The following is a 26,654-nucleotide window of genomic DNA, read 5'->3' on the forward strand; positions in this document are numbered from 1 at the left end:
TTTAAAATAAAAAAAAATCACACTGTTTCTTAAGATATTTCAATTTATCTCAAGAATTAGCGGTCATCCAGGTTTCAAACAAAATCCCAAAGTAAGTAACAATTAGAATCAGACAGAACTCATCAGACAACGAAGTTAATTTCCAATTTTTATTATTCTTTTAATTTGTTTATCTTGCAATGCAGATACATTCTGCTGTTTATAAAAGTAAAAAAGTAGCTAATCAGTTATCAAAGGTACCAGGATTATAATTTGGGACGCCAGACGCGCGTTTCGTCTACATAAGACTCATCAAGAATAACAACAATACCAAACCCAAAGACAAATGTAATACTGAACGTCAAAAATCAAAAGTACAAACGCATTACGTGTACTGAAATCAACTGTCATACTTCTGCCTTGGTGCAGATTTTTTCTTATGTAGCCAATGATGAGTTTCACCTGTTGTTTTATAGCTAGCTTTTTGAACCTCTCACGGTAATGACAAAAACAAGCTGTACGGTTGATAATGCATCAACGATTGTTACTGATGAAAGTCAAAGATGTGCTCAATTACAGGTTACCAAACGTTCTTCACCAATTTGCAAAAAAAACTTATTAAGAGGTGATCATGATCAAATGTGAAATAAATCAAAACTGAAGACCTGACAATATTATTGGACAACAATTATCATACCTGACATATATTGACCAACGACAACCATTGAATAACACGATTGGCAGAAGTACATGCATAATGTGGCGGGGTTAAACAATTATGTGATCGTTTACATGTTCTCTGCAATGAGGCAATGATACAACAACACAAACTATGTCCAGTTGAGAATTTCTTGAGGAGATGGTTTGTTTTCTCTCTTTTGTAAAAAGTAAAAACACAAAAATTCGGAACATGCTGAACTCCGAGGAAAATTAAAAAAGGAAATTCACAAATCAAATTGCAAATTCAAAAGTTCAAACACATCAAACGAATGGATAACAACTGTAAACCATTGTTACCATCGTTACAAACCTCATATACTTCTTCTACCCACATATATTATCTGAGAGAGTTGTAATAATTTAAAGGTTAAAATAAAACAAGTTGATAATATATCTTAAAAAAGACTTATCAAATCGCACTATATCTTAACCTCACAGTGACACACAATGTCCCGCCTTTCCATACGTTTCTTAATCTTGTCACATCGATCGCTGAACACTTCTGTTTTGTCACGTAAAAACAGCCACACAATGGCTGATAATATGTTTCTGTACTGGTAGTGTACCGTGTTGGAAAGCAATGATTGCTCTGGAGGAGAAAGGATTCAGTGGATACAATAATAAATTAATTTCATTTGACAACAATGAAATGAAAAGAGAAGACGTCATAAAACTTAACCCCAGAGGAGAGGTAAATGATCTAGAGTTATTTATAGCACACACCACTGCGATGACACGTAAATGTCTTAAATATACACGTTCTATTCAATAATCAATATTTTGTAATCACTGCAAAGACACTTTCTACATTTTCATTGCAATAGCCAATATTCAATTGCACTACTTGAATAGTACTTTAACTTAACCTGAAAGCTATAATTACTGTTAGTTTATGATAACGTACATGTACAATAATACCATATGAAATATTATATTACGGAAATTCTAACATCTTGTCTTGTATGGTCCTCAATTCGTGACATAAAACATCGAAATGTGTTAAGAATTTACTTCAGTCATTTTCACTTGCTTGGCAAGTTGCATTCCAATTTCCGCCCTTGCGTGTTTTCTATTTGTTCAAAAAAATAGATATGTGTGATTTTTTTTTGGCGAGTGCAGCATTCTTGTTTACTTTAACGACTTTAATCAGTGCATTAAAAAAATCATGTGTAATAGGCTCTAAAAAAATTACTTCGATTTTGTTAAAACCAACGTTTTCTGATGGAGATGTTTGTTGTTTAATGAATATTGGTATTTCAGTGTATGTAATATTATTATAATTATAGGTACCGACGTTTACAGACGGAGAGGTGGTCGTTAATGAGTCCAGTGCAATATGTGAATATCTTGAGGTATGTTTTGACTAATAATTTTATACATTCAATTTGACCACCAGTCATACAATTATTTATGTAAAATAAAAATACTTAATAAGAATAAAGCAATGAAAACCTGCAATTTAATTCAATACATTGCATTTAATTATCAAAATATAAATTGTTGGGCATTATCAAAGTATGACTCGTCCTAAGCATGCATGAAGTACTTACCACTGGACGTTATTCAAACAACAATCAATCAAAGTAGGACATTTTTACAATCTAAAAAAAAATGTACCGTTCAAATGACCGGACTTGTTCATGTGGACGGACTGATATTGAGGTATCAGCATGGTTGGTTGCGTTCGTCAATTGGAAGTATTTGATCAAGAGATAAATGCATTGAAATTTGCACTAAAGGTCCAAAATATACTTCAGTATTTCATTTCGGCATGAGAATCTAGTCAAGCATCAGACATAGGTCGAGAAATGATAATCCGATCGATATGATAAATGCACTGTATTAATATGCATATATTCGTAAGTCTTTAACATGGTTATTCTTTAGAGCACATACAAAGATAAAGGGACACAACTCATACCGTCAGGTACAAAGCAGAGGGCGCTTGTTCTACAAAGGATGAATGAGGTCAGTATATTAATTTTACTATAATATTTGTAATAATTTATTGCTCTTAATCGATGTCAGGAACTACAAACCATTTTGTTTATAACTAATCGATCATCAACACATATTTATTAATGAACTAGTTCAGGTGTACATGCTGCCTGGTATTTACCAAATATAACACTTCTACCAGATATACATAAAATGTTTCTTATATGACACCCCCATGCATGCTTGCAATACATACATTTAGCGTAATTTCTAGTAAAATTTGTTATCAGTCTTCCTTATAAAGGTAAAAAAATGAAAATAGTTGTTTTCTAAATATAAAATACTGCTCTAAACGAGGTACAGAACTCTCCGTCCAACAGTATGTTAACTCTTCGTCCATCTCTCCGTCCAACAGTATGTCAACTCTTTTTCCGTCCCTCCGTCCAACACTATGTCAACTCTTCGTCCACCCCTACGTTCACCAGTATGTCAACTCTTCGTCCGTCCCTACATTCACCACAATGTCGACTCTCCGTCCCTCCCTCCGTCCAACACTATGCCAACTCTTCGTCCGTCCAACAGTATGTAAACTCTTAGTCCGTCCCTCCGTCCACCAGTATGCCAACTCTTCGTCCGTCCAACAGTATGTAAACTCTTAGTCCGTCCCTCCGTCCACCAGTATGGCAACTCTTCGTCCGTCCCTCCGTCCACCAGTATGGCAACTCTTCGTCCGTCCCTACGTTCACCAGTGTGTCAACTCTGCGTCCGTCCCTCTGTCCACCAGTGTGTCAACTCTGCGTCCGTCTCTCAGTCCACCAGTATGTCAACTCTTCGTCCGTCCCTACGTTCACCAGTATGTCAACTCTTCGTCCGTCTCTCCGTCCGTCCCTCAGTCCACCAGTATGTCAACTCATAATCCGTCCCTCCGTCCATTTGTATGTCAACTCTTCGTCCGTCTCTCTGTCAAATAGTATGTCAACTTTTCGCCCGTCCCCCCGTCCATTAGTATGTCAACTCTAAGTCCGTCCCTTCGTCCACCAGTATGTCAACTCTTCGTCCATCCCTACGTCCACCAGTATGTCAACTCTTCGTCCGTCCCTACGTCCATCAGTATGTCAACTCGTCGTCCTTCCCTTCGTCCAGCAGTATGTCAACTCTCAATCCGTCCCTTCGTCCAACAGTATGTCAAATCTTCGTCTGTCCCTCCGTCCAACAGTATGTCAACTCTTTGTCTGTTCCTCCGTCGAACCGTTTTTCATCTCGTCAACATTCTAGCAGCGCCTATAGCTACCTACGAGGTGTATATCTCCCAGTTGATTCGACATTCCAGCGCTTGGATTTTCTATCGTGATTTCGTTGAAGGAGGGATGCCGTGCTCACGGGAATAGTTCCTATTGAAGAAATTGAAATCATTCTTTCGTGAGTGTCACGATCGCCATCTTGCTTTGGTTGACCAATATGGAATATCTGTTTCACGGATCATAACAGATTATTCTTAATTGTCGCAACTAAAATCCTGAAAATACTATTTGCGGTGATGATATTTTTTTTTTGTGGTATACCATTGTCCGTTTGTTCGCCCGTCTGTGGTCAACATGTCGGACATCAAGTCTTAAAAACGTTCTTACCAATTTTCAGGACACTTTGATGATTTTTTTTTAATTATATTGACATTATCTCCTTTTTCATTTTAATGAGTTTCAAATTTTACTTGTTGTTTTATTAGTTAAAAAAAGGTTGGTACTCGAACTATAACTCAAACACGCTATCAGCAGTTTTCAAAAACTGTGGTCAGTGATTTATATCTTTTTACTTAACCTATCTTCAGTTTTTTTTTTATCAATTCCGGAAATAACAATAAGAAGTTGTTGATTTTTATTCTTTGAAACGTGAAGCGCGTATCACGCGCTCATGGCGCAGCTGTCATTTTCTCCGTAATTTTTTTAACAGAGTATTGTTGGTTTATTCCTAGGCTGTGGCTAACTTAATGCATAAAATGTTGTTGGATTATCTCTATGAATTCATGGAGACGAAAGAAGAAGATATGAATCCGGTAAGTCAGACTAATTAAGTCAGCGTCACTAAAACAGGAGTACACAATTAAAGGTGAAAACACAGCGGTAGACATGTGACTATACAGAATAAATACCGCAAAGACAACAGTTCTTACTCAAAGGACATACAGCGGCCAACATACAGCGAGAGGCATGTGTCTATCTTATACAATATAACATTATAGAAACAAACGTTCACACTCTAAGGACGTATAGAGGTCAAAACACGGTGATAGCCATGTGACTATACCGAGTTAATACAACAAAGGCAACAGTGCATACTCAAAGGACATATAGCGGTCAACATACGGCGATCTTATACAGAATGAACCTCACAGAGATTTGAAATTGAACAAAAACTGTCAACGAAATTTATTATTAAGCATAAATTCATATGTTTAATAAGAGAAAGGTATTGATCAGTATCCATAAAACGCATGGTTCACAATGATTTGAAGCAAGGGATTAAAAAACAGTATACATTACATAACGGAAATGGTCACTCTGTTTGTTGAGCAGAGACAAAACTCAAGATGAGACCGGTATTATACATATATATATACGTGTACACTATCTTCGTGTAATACAGACAAAAAACCGACAATATCATCACTGCAAAAAAATTTATGATTATATACATCCATGACCTGTAATATAAATATCTTTGGCCACTGTCCAATGATCACGCCATCGTTAAATTATCTTCATCCATCGTCAAATGCGCATGCCCATCCATTGCTATTACAAAAAGTGTTGAAAATGTTCCTCATTATCGATAAAAAAATATTTACAGGATACTGTTGCAAAAAAGACACAGACACTGAAAGACGAACTCAATCGCTGGAATGATTACTTGGGAAAGGTAATAAAATGTAAAATAACAAAAGTACCGAATTGGTATTGAAGAAAAATTCAAAACGGAAGCTCCTTTATCAGATGGAAAAACAAATCACAGCAACAGAAAACAACAGTCACATTCCTGTCTGGTTACGGTCATTTTCTTAATAAAAAATGATGGATTAAACCAGGTTTTATAGCTAACTGAACACCTCTCACTTATGTTTTACATTTATTTATCTTTATAAGTATGAAAAATAATGGACATTGTTCGAAACTGTAATTACTTCTTGAAGAATTCCTAATATTTTGCTATTCTTCATTTAAACTTCACAAAGAGGCACTCAACTGAAAACACTGCACGATGTGTAAAGATGTGACTGAGGGTGCATAGTCGAAAGGAGATGTTCAATATTTATCAAAAACACTTAGTCTACACTGGTGCATTAAAAAAAACCCACCAATTCGATGAAATTGCAAAACATTATATATGAAATTGGAAAAAACATCTAAACACTTCTGTCATTTTAATCAGTAGTTTACTAATGCAGAAACAATGAAAACATTAAGACGACAAAAGGTGGCCTTATGTGGATTGACTGCATTTGGTTTTTTACCATAAAAGAACAATTTAAAAGATGTTATAGTCTGTTTGTTACAATAGTGATTACTGATTTACACATCCACACACGTTTTTTTACAAGTTTGTTCAAGCAACGTTGAATTGCAGTTAATTTTGGTTAGCATCGTTCAAGTCCAGAACGTTTCACTCTTCAGCCTTTAAAATTATTTCCTAAATGAAGAATATTTAACCGACCTACCTACATTTGCCCCTAGGAAGCAAGACACAAATATACATATTTATGTTGTCATGATTTAACACATACTATTCTATTTTTTACAGACTGGCGCTAATCTCGCAGGTCCTGACTTCACTATGGCTGATGTGTATTTTTTTCCTTTTATTGGATTTGGTGTCCGTGTGGGACTGAACCTCGATAGTTTTCCCGCCATTAAGTCGTATTATGAGAGACTGAGCTCTCGTCCTAGTATTAAAGCTTCATGGCCGCCCCACTGGAAGGACTCTCCAGGGTCCTTCAAACCACTAATTGGCAAGATGTGAACTCGATAGAACATGTTGAGGTGTCCGACACCATTTATCACAAATCGTTGCTACAGACAAAAAATAAATAAAATAATAGATATTTAGGACACATGTTCATTTGTAGTCCATTTGTAGTCATTAACCATACGCCTATAATAGATTAAATCAGCTGTTATTTTCAACTTTTAACTTTAAAAGGACTTGAATAGTTTATGTAAGCTTGGAATCAGTAGAAGAAGGTTTAATCCATATGTGTATCAACATATTACTTTGATAAGTTGTTATGCTTTTAGTTTGTAATTGTGTTAACATATATAAATGCAATTAAACATTTGTTCATTAATTTGTATCGGACTATTTCTACATTGTACATTTCAGTGCGAACCATGTACAACTACGACTACATACACTATATCACCGACTCATCAACATATTTTACACCTGTGCAACACAACTTAGCCCATTCTCTACATTTGAAAATGACTGTACCAAGTCAGGAATATCACAGTTGTTGTCCATTCGTTTGATGTGTTTTAACATTTGATTTTGACATGCGATTAGGGACTTTCTGATTGTATTTTCCTCGGAGCTCAGTATTTTTGTGAATTTACTTTTTACTAGCTGGCACAAGCTAAATTACCCTTTCGAAAGAGAATCTATGATTTGTAAAAAAAATAATTGCCGATGAGACATCTTTCCACCAGTGACCAACTAAAGTGTATGTACACACAATATGAATATATCTGAAGTCATCATAACCCTGAGCAAAATTGAAACAGTACTATGGTCAGAAATAAAGTTGTTTTTTTCAGTTTATTTGGTCTTGATCATATATGTGATCGATTGTTTTAGGCTTTAATAACCTAATTATACACTGAACACTGATAAATCTATCTAACGTTTAATTTGATTTTGTCACCAATAAAAACCCATTTGAATTATTAATTTGTCTAAAATTACTAAGAAGTTATAAATAGAATTGTTTATTGAATCTAAACACACTGCCTATATTTAGACATATCCTTTCTACTCAAAATTCCCCAAAACTAAAATTTCTTTATCTTTTACTTTAGATATTTACAAAAATATTCCTCATACTCCAAATATCCAACGAATTCTATATCTAATATTCAACAAATCAAATATAATACAATACAAGAAAAATTTGAAAAAAATATAATATTTCAATAATAATGTACACACTACATCAATATCTTTCAAATACGTTATATAATTTATAAAAGTCTATACAGTTCTAAATAACTCTTTTCGGCGGTACAAATAAAATATCAACATTTATTTCAATCATAATATAAAAGTCATGTCTTTGGAACAATAACTTCAAAATAATGATGGATTCCATTGAGGACTACGTCAGAGTAGGGGCAAACAAGGAGACGTTAAACTGGATACTTTGTCAGAATTGGTAAAATAAAAGAAACAACAGACACGGCTTCCTCTGATCATGGTCAGACTTATTCTTCCTATTTGACTTTTACGGTCGTCTCAAGAATCTATGACAAACAAGACGATTTTAACTTTGAAATTATTCATTTCCCCCACCTGTAGCAATATACCAAATGCACCTGCATATGGGATATACATTTCTTAACTTATTCTATATTCAAGAGCTTGAATTTGATACTCGGACTTTGTAAAACGTCACCAGTGTCTGAGTAGAAAGTTAAAGAACCAGGGGTATTTTAAAGGACGTCTCGTCCTTTTTTCTAAAAAAAGATCATTGGAAGGTACCAAGACCTTGTTGAGAAGTATTTCGTATCAATTTCACAAATAATGTATGATGGTTTTGAAGTATAGATTCTGGAGGTTGTGCATCATCTTAATAAGGTAGGAATTATAGTTTTCTTTTATTTGTCAATTTGGATATTAATTTTACTGTTAAGCCTATTTTTGGTGATGTGACTTTGTACTTATACATCATCTCGTAATTGTGGTACATGTATTGTAACTTATGTATTCTTGTATTTTTGCTTATGTCTTTTGACTATATGCCTTTTGTGCTTTTGTGTTATATATTTGTTTGTTTTATAGTGATTAACACTTTAACACAACGTTGAATGTTGTACCCCTATTATGACATTTTACCTATTATGTCCATTTCTGTTGGTCACACGGCGTTGTAAATATGGAAATTATATGCGACTGTCATACAAGTAAGAAGTTTAGCTAGATATAAAACCAGGTTTAATTCACAATTTTTCTACATAAGAAATGACTGTGTCAAGTAAAAAATATAACCGTTGACTTGATTTTGTTTGATGTGTTTGAGCTTTTAATTTTGTCATTTGGTTAAGGACTTTCTGTCAGTAATTTTCCTCGGGGTAATAATACGCCTCTAATTAAGATATTCAAATGAAATGTGTATTAAAATATCACTAAGGTGAACTATATGAGAAAAATGTATTTGTTTTTATCAAAGGGCTGTTCAGGGCATGCTAATTACGAAAAATAATAATTTCGCTTCTTCACTCATAATCAAACCAAATATGTGAAAATTAACTTCGAAATGAACATCATATACATGTATATCCAAATATGGACAACTGATACCTTTACCACTTATGTGAAATTGATTGCGAACATTGACCCATATGATAAAGTAAATAAAGTCTAAATAATTGTTTTATGCGGTACAAATACAATTTCAATATTTTGTAGCAATATAGTAATCTAAATGCATTTTCACAAATAAACTTAAAAGTACCATTTCTATGGGATATTTTCAAATATTTTCCTATTACCTGAAGTTATCAGGATTTGAAGTTGAGCAGAATGTTGGTGAATAAACATAATAGAAACACTCTAATGTTTCATGTAAACATACAATAAACGCCAAAATCTTTAAAACACATACTTGCATGCCCATTTTGTTTTTCAGTAAATTAATTTAATGTGTATCATAGTTATCACAATGATTCAGAATGATGTCTGTTTCAAGGAAAGTCTGAATATAGGAATGGTAAGTTTATATATTTTTATAAAGTTTAATAAGACATTAAAGCAAAACTAACTACTCATTAAAGATATAGATAACTGATTTTTCTGTCCTTAAGGTATACAATGATCATCTCTCCCGTTTACGTGTTCTTCAGATGTTGGTAGTTAACTCGAAAACAAAATCTACGGAAGTGTGAAATGTCCTGTTTTCACTGCAGAATATCCACCGACTGAGATTGCTGTAACTGTAAGATAGACTGGTAACCCGGTGGTAACTACTACAGAGGCTGGGATACTAAAAGTTATACTTGTTTGATTGGTTTCCTGCCACTGGATAATATTAACTCCTCCAAGTGTAGAACCAGATGACACTTCGTAGAATATGGCATTGTCTGATGTAAAAACATTGTCCCATGAAACAACGATCTGTTTGTTTATCCAGTTTATTGTCAGGGTATTTGTTTCTGTGAAAAAATAAATAATAAACGGGTTAACCTGTTCAGAAAGTCCATTTAATGGAATAAGATTGCAGTTTTCAAAGATAATTTTGTTTTAATATTGGATGTTTATTTTATGAGTTCCTGTTTATTACAAGGTCAACAATGATCCAATGCTCATTTTATTTTATAAGGTCTCGTAAGCCTAAAAGTAAACAACCAAGATTAGGACATGTATTTAAAAAGTAAAAGGAACTGAGAAAAAGTGTTTACGCGAATCAGTTCATTACCATTTTATGGGAGAAGATATATCTGTTTAAGTATATGACGGAGCTTTAATGCTGACTTTTTAACAGTTTATTGATAGCTTACTTACCATCCACTACCGGAGATGACATTTCTGTTATAGAATATGACGTAGCTTTAATGCTGCCTTTTTAACAGTTTATTGATAGCTTACTTACCATCCACTTCCGGAGATGACATATATGCAAAAGCATATGACGTATCTTTAATGCTGCCTTTTTAACAGTTTATTGATAGCTTACTTACCATCCACTACCAGAGATGATATTTCTGTTATAGAATATGACGTAGCTTTAATGCTGACTTTTTAACAGTTTATTGATAGCTTACTTACCATCTACTATCGGAGAAGATATATCTGTTATAAAATATGAAGTAGCTTCATTGCTGCCTTTTTAACAATTTATAAATAGCTTACTCACATCCACTACCGGAGATGACATTTCTGTTATATAATATGACTAAGCTTTATTGCTGCGTTTAAACAATTTATTAATAGCTTACTCACCATCCACTACCGGAGATGACATATCTGTTAAAGTATATGACGTAAACTTATTGCTGCGTTTAAACAGTTTATTGATAGCTTGTACTGAGAAGTTGTAAGATCCTTCTGTCAGAGACGTCTTTGTAAAATGTGCATACAGGACATCCTGTACATCAGGAAAGAACATTAACTCTGATGTTCCATCACGTTTATAAAATACCTGAAACAAAAATGAAATACAAGTTCCTTTTAAAACTTTAAAAGTCCATTACTAGATAACGTGAAACAGATCTCAATATCCAAATTCTTCTTGAACATATTTCCATTGCTAGTAATATATTCTACCGCTATAAGAATGGGGGCTGTTCAGTGAAATTATGAATTTGCCACTTGATTGAAATAGCAGGGTCATATGAATTTAAGCCAAATACATAATTATTATTTGTTTGTTGAAATATATTTTACAATTGTACTGAACAACCTTTTACATTAAAAATAAAATTGGTTGCAAGAATGGATAGTATCTAACCTCAAGATAAATAATTAGCTACAATATAAAGGTAGATTTCAGTCTATAAACAGTGAATACAAATGTGTTTAGGCATTAAACAGCTAAATAGTTGGATGTGGTATGGTCTAAGGCATTAACTTCATGTTGAATTGGTACCACTCTCACTTGAAATAAGATATTGATCAATTCTTTCAAGCTGTTTGTTAACAGTGGAGAATTCGAATTAAAGAGAAAAAGATTATTTTTCTGGTAATGCAATGCAAAACATTGATTGTTAAACTAGTATCATGAATATAACATCTACCTTGTATCTTTCTACTCCTATATAGTCATCAAATCCCGTCCACTTCAGTCTGATACTATCAATAACACCTTGATATGAGTCCCTAGGACTGTACTCTGTCAATGACAACGGTAAAGTTTGGACCACAGCTGTTGTGGCTGTAGGAGGAAGGTTGGAAATCTTTACTCCATTAGATGACATCACAGAAGATAATCCTGCTTTGTTCTCACATTTCAGTGTTGTGTAAATGGTATACCCTATTAATACACTGTAAGGGAACACTTTGTAGGCTGTTGTAGATGTTACTTCAGTGTATGGTAGTAGGTCGCTCCCTCCCGAATGGTAACCTAAACAATACATAATGTGATAGCCTCTTTATTTTGTTATATTTTAATTGTAAAATAAAGATGTATACTTATGTTAATATTAAATAAAAACTTCATAACATATTGTCTAATATAAACTTTTATTACACTGAAACGTTTCCATACATTATTCATGATTACTTGGATTTCAAGTAATCTGATTGGTTAGTTTGATGTTTTACCGCTTAGTTCCGAGGTTCTTTGTTTTGAGTTAAAATGACTAATGGAGTCAAAATGGACAGACGTTTATGTCCAGTAGCTATTGAAGTGTTTGAGAAAGTATAGAGAATAGTTATGATTGTATTGTATTACAGACTTGATATTTTGACAACTTGTAAGCTGTTATAAAGATATCACTGTGTGATATACCAGTATGTACATTTGAATTGGTTTGTGCCACAATAGTAATTACCTTGCTCCACAAGTTGGTAAGGATTAGTAATATGTAATTAGAATCATAATGTATTTCGTTTATAAGGTTGAATTAACTGGAGTATGCTAAGCACAGAGTTTTGATAAAGACTTATTTCCCTTGATTTTAGATGCTTTAAATATTTGTTTCATATATCAATGTTGTTAATCTGAACAACTGAATATTATATGTAAATAAATTAATACTATGATTTGATGATTAAATATAATATTTGATCTCATTATGTTCATAACTTAAATGTATTTTTAAAGTGTAATGTTTTGTATAATACCGATCACATGAGATGTCCACCACGTGTTGTTTATCAACAAAAGAACTACATGTGCGTGTTACCGGATGTTTACATTCTACACCAGTTCATTATATATGTTCCCGAAATTACTTTAAATAGTAACCGAAGTTTTTGACTTTGGAAATAGAACTTAGTTATTTTGTGATTGTGAATTTGAAATTTATTTGATTTTGATATCATTATTTAACATTGATCTGAAGTTAATACTGTGGAACATTTAGTGCATATATATTAGCAGATTACATTGAAGGTAAATGATTTATATATCATTCCTGTATACATTTTACTGTTTTATTTCTGATTTAAACATTAAACACACTAAGTTGAATTTAGTTTACACATACACTACTATACATACAGTACTTAGTATATGTTGATAGCATACATTGATACATATTATTATTACACTACAGTTGATACCCGATTTAACTTACACTTCCGTACATACTTAGGTGCATCTGTACTTAGGTTCATTCATACATGGGTACATTCGTACTTAGTTACATTCATACTTGTTTACATTCAGACTTAGATATTTGGTTGACATGACTTAGTATCACTTAGTGTTATTACATAGTTGATTTATTGCAATACACAACTGATACTACACACATAGAAGTTCATACTTGGAACTAATTAGTAGTTGTAGTTGTGCATTGATGAAACAGAACGTTCGCATACACACTTAGGATTTTCATTTTTATTTTTTTTGTATACAAGGATAGTATATTATATCTATGTTGGAAGTACAAATGAAGCTTTACTTGATACAGAATCAACCGTTAGTATAGTTAGCGAGACATTTTACAACAGATATCTTCAAGATCAGATTATTCAGCCATTGGACCTGATTATCAAGATAGAATGAGCTGATGGAAAAGATATGCCATACTTAGGATACATCACAGCTAGCATAGAGTTACCAGGAGCAGCAACAACTGGTAGTCCTCACCTTTGTTTATTTTTGGTTGTACCTGATAGCAATTACAACAGAGAGGTTCCACTACTACATGTACTTGGTACTAACATCTTAAAGGAAATCATGGAAGATGTCAAGTTACGGTTTGGTTCAAAGTTTCTTCAAGATGTCAACATACATACCAACTGGTATCTTACCTTTCGATGTTTGCTATTGAGAGAGAAGGAACTTCAGAAGAGGTCAAACAGATTGGGACTTGTAAAATCAGCTGAAGGAAAGACCATCAAGATTCTTCCAAACAGAGATGTAATTGTCCAAGGTTACACAGATCACGAGTTACCGTACCACACAGTATGTGCTATGCTACAACCAACTGAGAAAGCAGCTATTTCAACTGACTAAGATGTGGCTCCTACATTGTTGTCTTACAGTTACAGAAACAACAGCACTATTCCAGTTCACATAAGCAACGTCACCAATAGGACAGTTACTATTTCGCCGAATGCCATCTTATGCGAGATACAGCCAGTTTCCGTAGCTGATATAGAGATAGATGCTGATTTAGATGATGATCCTACACATCAAATTACCATGCCAACGAACTTGTCAGATGTACAGTTACAGCAAGGAAAAGATTTGATCCAACAGTTCAGAGATGATTTCAGCAAGAGTGACATAGACATTGGACATAGTACAGCAGTTCATCACCGCATTGATCTCATGGTTGAAAGACCTTTCAAGCAGAGACATCGCCGTATTCCTCCAGCCATGATCAACGAAGTACGTGACCATTTTCAACAGTTATTAGCTGCTGGGATTATCCGCCGCTCTCATTCACCATGGTCCTCGAACATTGTTTTATGCAGCAATAAGGACGGAAAGCTGCGCATGTGCATAGATTATCGTCAATTGAACCAGAACACCTATAAAGACGCCTACGCATTGCCGAGAAGCGAGGAAATACTTGATGCACTTGGGGAAAACAACTTTTACACAGTACTAGACAAAATAGTGGATATCATCAGGTAGAGATAGAAGAAACCCATAAACAGCGGAAAGCGTTCACCTTAGCAGACTACCATTTGGACTCGGCAACAGTCCAGCCACTTATCAGCGTTTGATGGAAGAAATCCTTGGAGACTTGCACCTGAACATCTGTTTCATTTACCTTGATGACCTGATTATCTTCTCAGATACATACGAAGAACATCTAGATAGACTACAAAGAGTTTTACAGAGACTACGAGAGAGTAGACTTAAGCTTCCACCATGAAGTACGCATTTTTCCAGGAAAAGGTAAAGTACATTGGTCATATAGTATCTAGAGATGGTATACAACCCGACCCAGCGAAGATAGAGAAAGTTGTCAACTGGCCACCTCCAACATCTGCAGATGAGGTAAGACAGTTCCTGGGATTCATTGGATACTATCGGAAGTTCATCAAAGACTTTTCGAAGATTGCAAGACCACTTACTGACCTTATGCCTCCAACTAAGAAGACAAGCAAGCGTAAGACGAAACTACAACCAGCTAATACATCATGGATATGGGGAAAATCACAAGAAGATGCATTTCAACAACTAAAGTCAAAGCTCACATGCCACCCGATCCTTGGACTTCCATCGTACTCCAAGCCCTTTGAACTTCATACAGATGCATCAATGCTTGAACTAGGTGCTGTTTTGTATCAGGAACAGAACGAAAAGAAGATAGTCATCGCCTATGCCAGTCGAGGTTTGAGTCAATCCGAGAAGAATTACCCTGTCTCCACAAATGGAAGTTCTTGGCTTTAAAGTGGGCAGTGACAGAAAAGTTCCATGACCACCTATTTGGAAACACCTTCACTGTAGTAACGGATAACAATCTACTCACCTACGTCTTGACGTCAGCTAAACAAGATGCTACCGGACACAGATGGATCGCAGCTCTGTAATCTTAGAATTTCAACATTGTATACAGACCAGGAAAGGCTAATGCAGATGCCGATGGATTATCTAGACTTCCAGGATTATATAGATGTACTGAAACTATCCAGCCAGAGTCTGTGAAAGCCATCTGTAACCTGCAACATGCTCAACCTTATCACCAGAGCCTATCGATTATCCCAGATGCATCTGTGGATCCTTCATTACCAACTCAGAGGTTAGTTGATGTTAAAGCCGAACAACGCAGAGACAGATTTATCAAAGACTGGATATATTGGATAAACGAGCATCGTAAACCAGATACACAACAGCTGAGTTATTCACCATTCAACAACTGGTTCCTAAACAACTACGAGAAGTTAAAGATTATAGACGGAGTGCTGAATAGAGAGATAGAATCTGATGGTGAATCTTCAAGACAAATAGTTCTCCCAGAAAACTGCATATCCACAGTTCTCACATCTTTACATAATGATATGGGCTACCAGGGAAGAGACAAGACCTTATCATTGGTACGTGACCGCTTCATCTGGTATGGTATGAACAGAGACATCGAGAACTGGATTACCAACTGCGAAAGATGCATTCGTCGAAAACAGCTTCCGAATGATAGAGCTCCACTTATCAGCATAGAAACAACACAACCTTAAGAACTGGTTTGCATGGATTACTTAAAACTTGATTGATCAAAAGGAGGATATGAAAATATTTTGGTAATCACAGACCACTTCACCAGATATGCTTTAGCAGTTCCTACAAAGAACCAGACCGCACGAACCACAGCAGATGCGTTTTTCAACAACTTCATTGTACACTATGGATTGCCTAGTCGTATTCATTCTGATCAAGGACCTAACTTGGAGAGCAAGATCATCAAAGAACTCTGCAACATTACAGGAATGGAAAAGTCTCGAACAACACCTTACCATCCTATGGGTAACGGACTTACAGAGAGATTCAACCGTATATTATTAAACATGCTTGGAACTCTACAGACTACGCAGAAGAAAGATTGGAAGTCCCACGTAGCTGGACTCGTACATGCGAACAACTGTACCAAAAAGACAACCACTGGATTTTCGCCGTACTTCTTAATGTTCGGTAGACACCCACGTTTGCCTGTGGACATAGCATTTGGGATTGAGCATACTGGTACTAAGGAACCATCTACAAATTATGCCGAAGCAATGAAGGAGCGTCTGAAGAAGGCATATGAACTTGCATCTCGTTCAGCAAAGACAGCACAAGGTCGACAGAAAGAAGATATGATAAAAGAGCCCGTGGAGCCATTTTGCAACCTGGAGATCGTGTACTTGTTAAAGTAGTTGCCTTCGAAGGGAAGCATAAGATAGCGGATAAATGGGAAGAGGACACATACAGAATTGTTAGACAGCCTAACAAAGACATACCTGTTTATGTGGTCCAGAAGGAAAATGGAGAAGGACGCAAAAGAACACTGCATAGAAACCTCCTTCTACCAATTGGACATCTGCCCGGTTTGGAAAAGGCTACAGAGCCTAATAGAAACCCTGCACCAAGGAAACCGCCTATAAAGACAGTCCTTGAGGAAAAGAAGACGAACTCCGACAGTACCAAAGAGGAAACTGACACAGAATCGGACGAGGAGTCAGAGCAGGGCTATATAATTTATTTGCCAGAGGAAGATGCACAGAGCAACACTAACAGTGATGCTGTACCTGTGGTAGATGGGGAACAAGGAACCGTCAATTTGACTGGTGACGATCAGTTATTAGTTAATGGTAGTCAAGAGAATGGTTTTGGACAAGAAGTTATTCCTCCAGTACAGATAAACACTGGTGAACCACCTCTTGAGGATGATGTGACAACAGGTCAAGAAGCGACTGACCAGATTGACAGAGGTGATACTTCTGACAAGCCAGATGAGCAGGATGGCAGTACGCTCCCAGACACTTCAGGTGATACCGAGGCAGACACAGCTAATACAACGGCTCAAGATAACACAAAGAAACCAGTAAGGCTCAGACGACGCATAATATTACTTACACCACCAAGAGAATTACCATCAAGAACAAGAATTAGAAAACCACCTGCATATTTAAAAGATTATATCCCCAAACAAGCTATTGGACAAACATCATCTTGGCTACAGAAGGCAGAATGGTTAAAGTTACAACTGTAAGAAGGAATGTTTAGAGTAATGGAGGATGACATCACACGTACCATCATTGAGATTGTGAAAGAAACACCATAGTAAAATACCAGTTTAGAATGCCGAGAACGTCATTTCTTCGTCAGAGGCAGGAGGAGTCGTATGACGTGGAATTAAACTCATCAAGAAGTTATTTTTACAACACAGGGGAGAATGTGATAGCCTCTTTATTTTGCTATATTTTAATTGTAAAATAAAGATGTATACTTATGTTAATATTAAATTAGAGGCTCTCAAGAGCCTGTATCGCTCACCTGAAACAACCTGGGTTTTAGAATTCATAAAAAAAAGATAAAATTTGGCTACAAATTACCAACGCTTGGCCAGAACCTCATAAGGAAAGGAACATTTATGCTATGTTTGGTTTCATTCAATTTAGTGGTTCTCTAGAAGTCATTTATATGCATTTCCCGTAGGGTCCTATGTTAAACTAAGTCCCCCGCTGGCGGCCATCTTGGATGATGGATCGGCTACAAAGTAACAACACTTGGTCAGCACCTCATAAGGAACATTCATGCCATGTTTGGTTTCATTCCATTCAGTGGTTCTCTATAAGAAGTCATTTGTATGCATTTCCAATAGGGTCCTATGTTAAACTTAGTCCCCCGCTGGTGGCCATCTTGGATGATGGATCGGCTACAAAGTAACAACAATTGGTCAGCACCCCATAAGGAACATTCATGCTATGTTTGGTTTCATTCCATTGAGTGGTTCTCTAGAAGAAGTCATTTATATGCATTTCCCGTAGGGTCCTTTGTTAAACTAAGTCCCCCGCTGGCGGCCATCTTGGATGATGGATCGGCTACAAAGTAACAACACTTGGTCAGCACCTCATAGGGAACATTCATGCCATGTTTGGTTTCATTACATTCAGTGGTTCTCTAGAAGAAGTCATTTGTATGCATTTCCCATAGGGTCCTATGTTAAACTAAGTCCCCCGCTGGCAGCCATCTTGGATGATGGATCGGCTACAAAGTAACAACACTTGGTAAGCACCCCATAAGGAACATTCATGCTATGTTTGGTTTCATTACATTTAGTGGTTCTCTATAAGAAGTCATTTGTATGCATTTCCATAGGGTCCTATGTTAAACTAAGTCCCCTGCTGGCGGCCATCTTGGATGATGGATCGGCTACAAAGTAACAACACTTGGTCAGCACCCCATAAGGAACATTCATGCTATGTTTGGTTACATTACATTTAGTGGTTCTCTAGAAGAAGTCATTTGTATGCATTTCCCATAGGGTCCTATGTTAAACTAAGTCCCCTGCTGGCGGCCATCTTGGATGATGGATCGGCTACAAAGTAACAACAATTGGTCAGCACCCCATAAGGAACATTCATGCTATGTTTGGTTTCATTCCATTGAGTGGTTCTCTAGAAGAAGTCATTTATATGCATTTCCCGTAGGGTCCTTTGTTAAACTAAGTCCCCCGCTGGCGGCCATCTTGGATGATGGATCGGCTACAAAGTAACAACACTTGGTCAGCACTTCATAGGGAACATTCATGCCATGTTTGGTTTCATTCCATTCAGTGGTTCTCTAGAAGAAGTCATTTGTATGCATTTCCCATAGGGTCCTATGTTAAACTAAGTCCCCCGCTGGAAGCCATCTTGGATGATGGATCGGCTACAAAGTAACAACACTTGGTAAGCACCCCATAAGGAACATTCATGCTATGTTTGGTTTCATTACATTTAGTGGTTCTCTATAAGAAGTCATTTGTATACATTTCCATAGGGTCCTATGTTAAACTAAGTCCCCTGCTGGCGGCCATCTTGGATGATGGATCGGCTACAAAGTAACAACACTTGGTCAGCACCCCATAAGGAACATTCATGTTATGTTTGGTTTCATTACATTTAGTGGTTCTCTAGAAGAAGTCATTTGTATGCATTTCCCTTAGGGTCATATGTTAAACTAAGTCCCCCGCTGGCGGCCATCTTGGATGATGGATCGGCTACAAAGTACCAACACTTGGTCAGCACCTCATAAGGAACATTCATGCCATGTTTGGTTTCATACCATTTAGTGGTTCTCTAGAAGAAGTTCAAAATGTAAATTGTTAACGACGACGACGACGGACGACGACGGACGAAAAGTGGTGAGAAAAGCTCACTTGGCCATTCGGGCCAGGTGAGCTAATAAAAACTTCATAACATATTGTCTAATATAAACTTTTATTACACTGAAACGTTTCCATACATTATTCATGATTACTTGGATTTCAAGTAATCTGATTGGTTAGTTTGATGTTTTACCGCTTAGTTCCGAGGTTCTTTATTTTGAGTTAAAAGGACTAATGGGGTCAAAATGGACAGACGTTTATGTCCAGTAGCTATTGAAGTGTTTGAGAAAGTATAGAGAATAGTTATGATTGTATTGTATATACAGACTTGACATTTTGACAACTTGTAAGCTGTTATAAAGATATCACTGTGATCTGCCAGTATGTACATTTGAATTGGTTTGTGCCACAACAGTAATTACCTTGCTCCACAAGTTGGTAAGGATTAGTAATATGTAATTAGAATCATATTGTATTTCGTTTAAAAGGTTGAATTAACTGGAGTATGTTAAGCACATAGTTTTGATAAAGAGTTATTTCCCTTGATTTTAGAATGCTATTAATATTTGTTTAATATATCAATGTTGGTAATCTGAACAACTGATTATTATATGTAAATACATTAATACTATGATTTGATGATTAAATATAATATTTTATCTCATTATGTTCATAACTTAAATGTATTTTTAAAGTGTAATGTTTTGTATAATACCATCCCAGCAGGCACAAAACGTTGTATCAACGTTGATCCAAAGTCAGTCTTCAACGTTGTTACAACGTTGAAACTTGGGTTAGTTTTGAAAGTTGTAATGACGTTGAAATTTTGACGTTGAATCAACGTTGCAGTTTCAACATTGTATTGACGTTGATAACATGTTGAAATCGGGTCCAGTGACGTTGAAATTAGGTCGGGTTTAGGTTGAAATCAGGTCGGGTTTATGTTGAAATCAGGTCGAGTTAGGTTGAAATCAGGTCTGGTTGAGGTTGAAATCAGGTCGAGTTAGGTTGTAGTTGGGTCATTTGTAGGTTGGTTGAAGTGATGGTTTTGGGGTGTACATTTATCCTTATTGGCACGTGTTCAAATACAATAACAAGATACCTGAATTATGAAATGAAAAAGCCACTTTCAAATTTTATTTCAAGTTAGTGTCCATCAACAGTTCCTTTCTCAACAAGGGACTCCAAAAGAGAAAAGTAGACAATAACAATCAGAAACAAAGAGAAGAGACAGTTACAATATCAAAATTGTATTTGAAACCAAATATATCAATATTAACAAAGCTTACTTTTCTAGCACATCAATTTTTCAAAGCAAAGGAAAAAAGAAAAACTTACTACAGCACACTGGTTTGATTCTGGTTGATCAAGTTTTCCAACTTATACAAAATTAAGTAAATGCAGCAAATTTGACACAGTGACACAAAATGCCTCCTTTGTTTTATGTGAATACATAGCAGGACCATAAAAAAAGATGTTCTCATTTTAAGTTTTTGTAATCCGATATTTCATGTATTTACTTCTTTTTTATTGTCTTTTTTTCATTTTTATTGATACCTGTTGATCTGAAATTTGATCAGGTATACCGTATGATTTTTTTAATTATTTATCTTTAAGGCATTTGGAACAAACCATACCATCACCAAGCTGTTTACTCATTCAATCATTATCCATACACCCGATACAATTGAGTAAACCGGAGAAAAAAAAGATGCACCAAATAACGTATTTTTAAATTTCACTGCCTTTTTTTACTGGCACTAAATTAACTATAGAAATTAAAAAAAAGAGGTTTTTAAAATGAAAAATTTATTTTGTTTTAATGATTTATTCTTCTGGCCTAGAAACTCTTTCTGCTCTCTGTGGGGCACACTTCAAATGTCTTGATCACTGCTCGGATATGTTGGATTCTGGTGTCTCTTTGTGGCAGACTAGAACAGCATCTGAAGCATGGGAAAGAAATAACATAAATTTGAATTACATAAATAAAGTTGTGTACTTTTACAAGCCATTAATGTTATCAAATTCTACCAATTATAAAACAATTATTTTAAATCATAGGAAGCAACATGTTCATTACCAGCTTGCATCAATAACAAGAAAAAGCATGAATCCTTTAAACCAGATCTGTGTTTGGCAATAACCATAATGTTCATATACAGATGAAACTATCAAAAGATCAGAGATATTTAACGGAAAAATCTAAAAGACCAAAATAGTGTTTAAGAGCAGACCATTTCTATGTGTGTCAGACACACCATTTGAGTTGTATTGAAACGAATGGCTAGTTTTCGATGACACCCCTCCCCCTTTTTCTGATATTACTGACTCTGTGCATGGCTAGATATGTTTTATGTTAATTTGCTAATTAGAGGATATATGCAATCATGTTTTGACATGAAACTGAATTAGATTCAGTAAGATAAGACCTTCTCATAATTTCTGTGAAGGTAAACATGCAGATAATCTGATAAATAATTTGAATGTGTTTGTTTATATTATGATTCTTCGTTAATTTAACTGTAAAATAGACTTACGCTTATATCAAGAGGTTTATACAGAAAAGTCTTCTATCTTCTTTATATTCCTTAGACGCAGTTGTTCACTATTTGTTCATCAGTCTGGTGCGATTATTTCTCGAGGATGATTTTCAAATTTTTCTAAACGGATGTTAATAAGAGGTGCGCGTGCTTGCGTGCGCATCCAAATGTAAATATTCGGAACTCCAGTTGATAAACCGCGAAAATTTAAAAACTTCTCAATTATTATGTCTATTACATTGTACATCGATGATATTTTAAGTTTATATATTAAATATCAATCGGTAAAAATAATTAAATAAATATACCGAATAATTTCACCTATTTATTGAATTGAATGAAAGCAATTAAAAAAAATCGATTTGATTTAAAAAAAAATATAAACTAAGAATATATCATATTTATACAGATATACTTATAATTAAAATAGCATGAACAGGTTTTTGAGATCTCCCAAAATATAGATAATTAATAAACCAAAATTAGATCTTCTTAATAATTGGTTAGAATTGATTTTTTTTTTTTAAAGATACTTAAAAAATAAACACAAAACAAAATTAATTTGAAAAAGCCGATTTGTTATTGGTGATGTCTCCTGACCACTTGTTCTTGTCCAAAACTCCTTTCAATGCATACACAATGCAATTCGGTCTACCCCCTTTTTTTGTGGGGAAAAATGATTGATTATATAGGGATCATGGAAGCATGACAGGAGGAAACCCCCTCACGCTTATGGCAGTCAGTGGACCCCCTTATAAGTATTATAAATTCTAGATTAGACACTTATTATCCAATCGTTATAATACTGCAGCACTGCTCCTTGTTCGATCTGCTCATCCAATATATCTGTACCCTTTAATTTTGACAATAAGATTTTTCTGTCGCCATTGACTGACGTTAACCCAACGTTGAATTAACGTTGTTGTTTAAACGTTGATTTTAACGACGTAAATTCAACGTTAAAACAACGTTGTGAATTCAACGTTGAATACCATGACGTTAGATCAACGTTGAATTTAGGTCGATCAACGTCACGACCATATTTCAACCAAATTTCAACGTTGTCACAACGTTGAGTGCCCACTGGGATTATATGAAATGAAAAAATATTATGCTTATCATGTGTATTACTAAGTTAGTATTTGTAAAATTAGTATAACTTTATCATTGATATTACAGGGTGTTTTACGTTACTGATTACTAAATATCCCGAACCCAAGCAAAGCGACTTTAGTTCCTTGAGGCCTAAAAGTCAGCTATTACAATAACATTTTGTCATTTATCAATATAATTTATATTATTATAATGCCAAAGTTATGTTTAACATATATGAATGCTGTCATGAAAGTGATGATTTCAGTATATCATTTTTATTTACAGCACTACAGCAGCGGATACAAATAAAACGTATTTCCCTTTGAAGAAATGATTTTACAAACCTTTCCTTTCCTTTTATTATTTCCTTGATTTGGGATTGCTGATAAAAAGAAAACCATTGAACCAGAAGTTGGAAATTATAAAGTTAATGTCAATCCTTCGACTTGTTACGGTAGCTTTCATGAAATAGTTGACTGTGATTGGATATATGAGTCACGGACAACAAGTAGTATTTTCCAATTCTCGTTCTCTTTCCTCTATTGTAGAATCAGCAAATATGACTTATCATCGACGGTTGGCATATATGAAACCATCGAAGCACCTTGATCACACAGGTTTTGATGGGTTTATGTTGCTCGAAAAGATAGCAAAACAATCCAAGTTAACTTAATATAACTGATCAGTCATTGTAATCATTTAAATCCAATGATATGACTAAATATGACAAAATTACATTTCGAAGTATATATTGGGAATTCTGATTATACTGTACTGTTGAAAAGAAGAGGAACGAATGGAAGTTGATTTTTGAAAACTAAAATTTTAGTTAATATATATTACCTATAGCCCATTGGCATATCAGGATACCAGACTCGGGATCTTCAACGGCCCACTTAGCAATTACTTCATTTAATTCCCAGGCAAATTCATCTGGGCCTTGAAATATAACCATGTAAAATATCTCAAATTGATTAACAAGATTAGAGCATTGGTAAGCAACTCTTGTCTTTAATCATTGAAGATCGAGTGTTCACTTCAAATTGAAGAGAAGTATGTACTTGTTCCATTATTAACATATTTTATATCAGGTGTTTCAGGTCTACAAGTATTGGATAAAAAAAATATACTCCTCTCAGTCCTACCAGATTAGCTGCTTTAGCACCAGCCCAGTAGTCAACACTCCGGTGTTGACATGAATATCAATAATGTGGTCATTTTTCTAAATTTCCTGTTTACAAAACTTTGAATGTTTCGAAACACTAAGGATTTTCTTATCCCAGGCATAGATTATCTTAGCCGTATTTGGCACAACTTTTTGGAATTTTGGATCCTCAATGCTCTTCAACTTTTTACTTGTTTGGCTTTATAAATATTTTGATAAGAGCGTCACTGATGAGTCTTATGAAGACGAAACGCGCGTCTGGCGTACTAAATTATATTCTTGGTACCTTTGATAACTTTTTTAGCTGTCACATAAATATATTTACCTGCTCCATCATTAACATATTTAATATCAGGTGGTGTCAGATCTACCAGTATGGGATCAGAATAGGACACGCCCCTCAATCCTGCAGCATTAGTAGCTATAGCCGTCACATAAATATAGGTGTTGTGAACCAGTGTGACATTGTTGTTAAAGGCAAAGTTCATTAAACCAGCACTTCGAAATGGTTGGATCTGTGTACCTCCCTCTGCATAACCTACAACATAAACAAAAGTAAATCTATCAACACTTCTGAATATTGGGATATGTGTACCTCCTTTAGTAAAACCTGCAATATATATTACTTGCATCAATACTAAAATTTTGAATGGTTTGATATATGAATACCTACGGCCTGAACAGTCTAAACAATTTTAAGACAATGTAGAAGTGGCAACAAAATGACCCCCCACATGATTTTAAGTACTTATCACAGTTTACAAGTTTGTATCCCAAAAAAGATATCAGAGTGACACACAAACTGACAAATAACAGCACAAAAGTAACAACACAGAAAATCAACACAGTTCAGCTAGGAAAGTTAAAAAAAGTATTTAGAAAGAAACATTAACGTTTATATTGATTTGTAATATCAATTATCACAGTCATAATAGACTTTCCATTATTGTTTATTATTTCTTTAAATGACATTTCTCTTGTTAAGGTCGAACACTGTATTGGGCTTATTCCCTAACACATTAACGTCTGTTTATTGCTATGTAATTTCAGAACATATAAAAAACGTGATAAATTCATTTACCTATTGCCCATGTGTAATCTACAATTGGTGATTCGGGATCTGTAAAACTCCACGATCCATGGATAGAACTCCATGCATGTAAGTACACAACATGACCAAGCACGTGTCCGCTGGTGGTATCAGTTGTAAAGTTCACTTCCTGTACAGATAGGTCATCAAATAATATTCCTGTAGTCATGTCCATACTTCCAACTGTGATATTTGCATGATCGTTGGTGGCTTTGAAGTAGAATGTGTGAGCATGCCAGGAGATTTTCTCACGACTATTTCCCTGTCCATGTCCATCATGGCGATAGGGCTTCGTGTAGATCAGAAAAACATGTTTTACATCATCAAGCTGTACAAACCCTTCTTTGTTTGCTCCAACAGAATCTATTATTGGCAAATGACTGGAGAAGAATGAGACTTTGTATAGATATCCTGCCCTGACTTGGTCTAACTCCTGGTGAACATTTCCTCTTATAAACAAAAAGGATCGACCGTCTTTAGCTAAATTAATATCTGACGACACCACAGCCATACAAGTTATCTCGGTAGGTATCCATGACACCGGATGGTAAATATCAGAAGCCGTACAAATATCAGTAGAACTAACGTTTACAAATTTAATATCATCTCCACCAGTGTTTTCAAATGATGTATTATTTCCGAGATTTTCTGAACCATGTATGAACTTTTCCGGAATAGGAGGAGTTACATCAATTATTACCCCATCAGAGACAACAATAGACGACTGTCTACCAACACTATCAATAGCATACACTTTACTGTAGATTTTTATTCCTGCAATGGATAGATAATTAGTTACTTCTTAAGCAATTCAATTTTGATGGTGTATTCTGCTTTTGATTTTGCCATTTGATCAGGGACTTTTCTTTTTTAATTTTTCTCAGAGTTCAGTATGTTTGTGTTTTTACTTTTTTTTCTGTACATTTGGTCTGACAAAGATTATCGACTATCAG

The 26,654-nt window shown here is 35.1% G+C and overlaps 1 protein-coding gene and 1 pseudogene across 1 annotated transcript in view; one reads left to right on the plus strand and one right to left on the minus strand.

Moving 5' to 3' along the window:
• Positions 1-1,130: 1,130 nt before the first annotated feature.
• LOC134683508 (glutathione S-transferase A-like) lies at positions 1,131-6,980 on the plus strand (annotated as a pseudogene).
• A 650-nt stretch (positions 6,981-7,630) lies between these two features.
• LOC134683486 (uncharacterized) overlaps positions 7,631-26,654 on the minus strand; it is a 124,225-nt gene continuing 105,201 nt past the window's right edge. Inside the window, exons 63-68 of the mRNA XM_063542796.1 lie at positions 25,693-26,475; positions 24,937-25,149; positions 24,290-24,385; positions 11,637-11,962; positions 10,843-11,041; positions 7,631-10,055 (exon numbers count right to left, since the gene is read on the minus strand). Of these exons, the coding sequence (XP_063398866.1) occupies positions 9,775-10,055; positions 10,843-11,041; positions 11,637-11,962; positions 24,290-24,385; positions 24,937-25,149; positions 25,693-26,475 (1,898 nt within the window). The 3' untranslated portion in view covers positions 7,631-9,774. The remainder of the gene's footprint in view (positions 10,056-10,842; positions 11,042-11,636; positions 11,963-24,289; positions 24,386-24,936; positions 25,150-25,692; positions 26,476-26,654) is intronic.

The sequence above is a fragment of the Mytilus trossulus genome, chromosome 9, assembly GCF_036588685.1.
Source record: "Mytilus trossulus isolate FHL-02 chromosome 9, PNRI_Mtr1.1.1.hap1, whole genome shotgun sequence".
Lineage (NCBI taxonomy): Eukaryota > Metazoa > Mollusca > Bivalvia > Mytilida > Mytilidae > Mytilus > Mytilus trossulus.